At 39.9% G+C, this 4,341-nt stretch overlaps 1 protein-coding gene across 1 annotated transcript in view; it reads left to right on the top strand.

Moving 5' to 3' along the window:
* The window catches only part of LOC118340948 (poly(A) polymerase type 3-like), a 7,639-nt gene extending 6,542 nt beyond the window's left edge, over positions 1-1,097 (top strand). Inside the window, exons 14-16 of the mRNA XM_035679114.1 lie at positions 165-240; positions 508-804; positions 915-1,097. Of these exons, the coding sequence (XP_035535007.1) occupies positions 165-240; positions 508-804; positions 915-1,097 (556 nt within the window). The remainder of the gene's footprint in view (positions 1-164; positions 241-507; positions 805-914) is intronic.
* Positions 1,098-4,341: the final 3,244 nt, after the last annotated feature.

The following is a 4,341-nucleotide window of genomic DNA, read 5'->3' on the forward strand; positions in this document are numbered from 1 at the left end:
TACGAGGAGGGGATGACCATATCAGCCACATATGGAAAGAGGGAGAATCTGAAGTGGGAGGCACCTGATGGCAAACACAAAAAGATTTACAGTCCAAAACCAGAGCCCGCAATGAGCGACCAAATCTCTGTGACTGTAGCGCCTATTCAGACACTTCCTGTCAGCGCAGGCCGACCAGCCACAAAAAGAAAAGGCTTGTCAGACTTTGAGATGCCAGCTAAGAGGCTCAAAGCTAAGAAGGTATGCCAAACCATTCCATGCTTTGATGATGAGAAAATGTTTTAAATAGTTTTTGATGTGATTCTAATTATTCTTAAATGTTTCAGTCTTTGTGCTGAGCTAAGCTAACACACACAGAGCACACAGAGTCAATCTTCTTACCTAACCCTTTGCAAGAAAGTGAATAAACTTATTTCCTATTCCTCTAATAGTCCTAGTACTTGAGACCGAGACCAAGCCCTTGCTAAAATTGTTACAATGAAATAACATTGGTTTTGTTCTGTGTAGGAATCTGTGGCTGTGACAAACAAATCCTTGGTCCAGGCGTCTACGCCCATCCAACACGCTCCACCCGCCACAGTTCCACGGGCCACAAAACGACAACTCTCCCCTCTTTCAGAAACTTCAACATCAAAGAAGTTAAAAGTCAGTGAGGAACCAACTTCAGAGACTAAAGGCCCCTGCTCTAACGTGTCCTCCAGTGGTGTCTCGCTCAGTCCGTCTCTCAGCGAGACCTCACAAAGCATTAAGAGACCCAGAACTCCTGAGCCTGAGACGCCAAGCAAAAAGTTCAAACTTGACCTGGTATGTTAAACTATCTTCGAAGGTGTTCTGTTAAGTTGATCTACACTATTAACCCTAACCTGATCTCCATATTGTGTGACTGACCTCACTGTCTGTTCCTTCCCTCTCAGACTCCGCCCCCTGTCGAGCTCTCAGACTTGCCTCCTGGGCCCACCAAGCCTGTGACAACTGTGAAACGTGTCATCAAGTTTCAGCTTCTCAGGTACAGCACAGGCTTAAGAATAGAGACTTCTGAGTTTCCTCTAGCTGCACACACTTCTCCTCTTTCCTACATTGTCATGTCCCACATATGACAGACGATTGTCCCACATATGACAGACATCCTGACACACATCATGCTGAGCTTCATGGAAGGCCTGTTGTAAGCAGATAAGAGCTGGATGAATGCCATATCTTTTCACCACAAGAGGGCAATGAAGCCTTTCTGCTCTCCTCTTCCTCAGCTGTAGCGAGGGAATAGGTACACAGACACACTGGTCAATGCTCGAGAGAAAAAAAAAGGGATGGTTGCTAATTGATTGCTGGCATTTTTCACCTCAGTGTGTTGATTTACAGCCCACATAATAGCAGTAAGCTGATTAATACCTGTGTGATGCATTTGTAAGGATGATCCATTATTTTGTGTTTTAAAAAGTAGTACATTTACATGTATGAGCCTGATACCTCAATACATTCCTTCATGACTCCTTTACACTGTATAGACATTGTGGTAGATCATGACTTTCTATTTACCATTGTACATGCTACTCCATTAACCTGTGAGTCCTACAACCATATTCCTTTGTGTTTCTCTTACAGCAAGCGTAATTGACTGAGCGTCACTGACTAGTTGATGAGGATGAACATCATACTGTCACCTTCTCGCTCCAAGAGGAGAAACTCCATCCTCCATCACCAGCTATTCTGTTTACTTTTCTTATATTTTTTGCTTGCTTAAGGGAACTCATATGTCCTATGATGATGTTTCTTTACAGCATGTTTTACTTGTTCGTTAATGAGCCTGGGGATTACTTTCTCGCTCCAGACTAAGAAGAGAAACTCTGTCCCCCTTCACCAGCCAGCCATTTTTTTGTCTTTATTTTTTGCTTCTTGTGGTTTTGTATTGTATTGTGTTTTTAATGTATTGTAAGTTGGCATCAAGTTTGTGGTGGGTTTCCTCCGGGTACTCCGGTTTCTCCCAGTATCAAAAAAAATATTGTAAATAGAGTATTTAAATAAATCTGTAACACTATGAATATCCTGTTGTTGTGTTGCAATATTTAAGCTATCCGAGGTTGATTTGAGGAGGGAGAGGAGAGGATGTCATCCTCTTGAGTGAATGCATCCACCTTTTAAATAAAACGTCAACAGTATGATAGTTCACCCTGCAGGCTTTTAACAGGGGTTAGCATATTTCCAGGGTTGCCAGTGCTGGGTAATGTCAGTAATGTGATTCAGATGTTTTGGTGCCATTCAACAAAACAAAGATACTTTCAGTGCCACCACAACATTGCATGTGATATTCAATGAATAACCAATGAATAAAAGCAACAAAAAGAAAACAGCTGATAGCAGCTGATCAAGGTATTGTGCTTCCTGATTTTGTCAACCCCTTACTCAGGAAGATGTAAGAAAACCTGACACGGATGTCAGTATGTCAATATTGACCAATAAAATAGAGTCACGCCTTAAAGAAGAGTGAACGAGAGCAAACAGAAACAAACAAGACTGCAACATGGCGGCGATTTGTAAAATGTGACCCCAATTCAGCAGAAGATCCTCACTGGCATGGAAGAACTTCTCATATGACTTTATAAAATCACACTTTTCAGGATGGCAAGAGGAGTGTTTTAAGATCACAAAATGAAAAGAAGGGTTGTGATAATAGCCTAAAATGGAGATACAGTAACAGGAGACTATTATTACCACAACAGTTTGACCCGATGTGCAGATGTAAATGTTCCCTAAATCCTTAAATTGAAAGACTTTCAGCTTGAGTTATAATAATGATCAAACTGTGAAACCAGAAGTATCAAAAATGCCTTACTTGGAGGGTTGATTGGAAGTAAGGGCCAGGTGGTGTATAGCAGTGGTTCCTTGAGGAGGTTCAAAGGGGGTCCCCGTGAAAAATGGGGAATACCAGTATTTTATTTTCACTATTATTTTGCTGGCAAAAAGCCCCATGAGAGAATGTATAAGAATGACTATCTTGTTCATAGGTTTAACACTATTCACCGTTAATCTGCCACCAGAAAGGTTGAGAACCACTGGTACACCTCAATGTGGGATCCACATCCCTGGACAAAACAATATAAACATGACGCAGATGGCCTCAAATGAATTAAATTTAACATCCTATTTTTTTTTATTAGGTTGAAAATGAATTAAGGCATCATGCCCACCCTGTTTAATGGCCTGAGACACTAAGTCAGGTTAGGTGGCAGACTTCCCCTCCCTTAGTCATTTTTCCATTCCTGTTTTTTTCCATGTGAGAACCACTACACCTCGGAGAAAACTTCGACCCTTGTATTGCATCTCCTCCGCCCAGGTGAGGCACAGCGTCACTGGAAACGGGCACTCAGCTGACGCCTGAGCGAAGGTTATTATGGGTTATTTCGAGGGGCTAGGCTTTAGGACGTCCCACGCTGAAGAGAGGGTGACGCCTAGCAAAGATTGAGAAGTAGAAGAGGAGCGCTCACCCTGTTCAACATTAACACGACACAAACACTTTCGTACAATGATATGACATATGAGGATTTAGACATGTTATTGTTAAATGCTGGTTGACCTTGGGTGGCTCTATGAGTAGCCATGAGTGTATTTAAGTGGTGGACAGCGAGGGTTTGTGGTTTTTGAATGTGTTGTTGAGATTTTTTTTTTTGTTATAGTTTGTAAATAAATGGATTGGTATATCCGACTTTAAGTTTTTACTTTTTGAAAGTTTGTCTTCTTTTTTTTTTTTTTTTTTACACACGAGAACAATGAAGCATGCCATCCACACCTGCAGCATGTGTGCAGAACAGACACATGGTGGTGTTAACAAATGCTGATGAAATAATTGAATTAATAATTAATGACAACATGCTCAGATTTACTGTTAAAATGGAGAGATAACCGCCAGTGATGTGTTTTACTCTTTCAGAGGCATTATAAAAAATATTTATTAGAAAATACATGAATAATAGTATAGTAGTAAAAAAAAAACATAAGAATCATAAGATCAAATATTGTTAAAGATAATCTCTGCAAATGTTTACTCTCTTCATGGTCCTGGTGGAGTATTAGTGAATCTGTTAATCCCTTAATAGCCCCTAAAAAGTCAAACATTTTGAGTTATAGAAATACAGCTATGACAATATGTGTAAAACTTTTCTTTTACAATGTAAACTCTCCCTGGTTGCTAGAACTGCCTAAATTCCCCATTAGATACACAGATATATATCATATCTCGTATATATATATATATATATATATATATGTGTGTGTGTACATATTATATATATATATATATATTGTGTATATATATTACAGTATGTATGTATGCACACCTTGCACAGG

The sequence above is a fragment of the Morone saxatilis genome, unplaced genomic scaffold (assembly GCF_004916995.1).
Source record: "Morone saxatilis isolate NCDOM2014 unplaced genomic scaffold, NCSU_SB_2.0 Contig7, whole genome shotgun sequence".
NCBI lineage: Eukaryota > Metazoa > Chordata > Actinopteri > Moronidae > Morone > Morone saxatilis.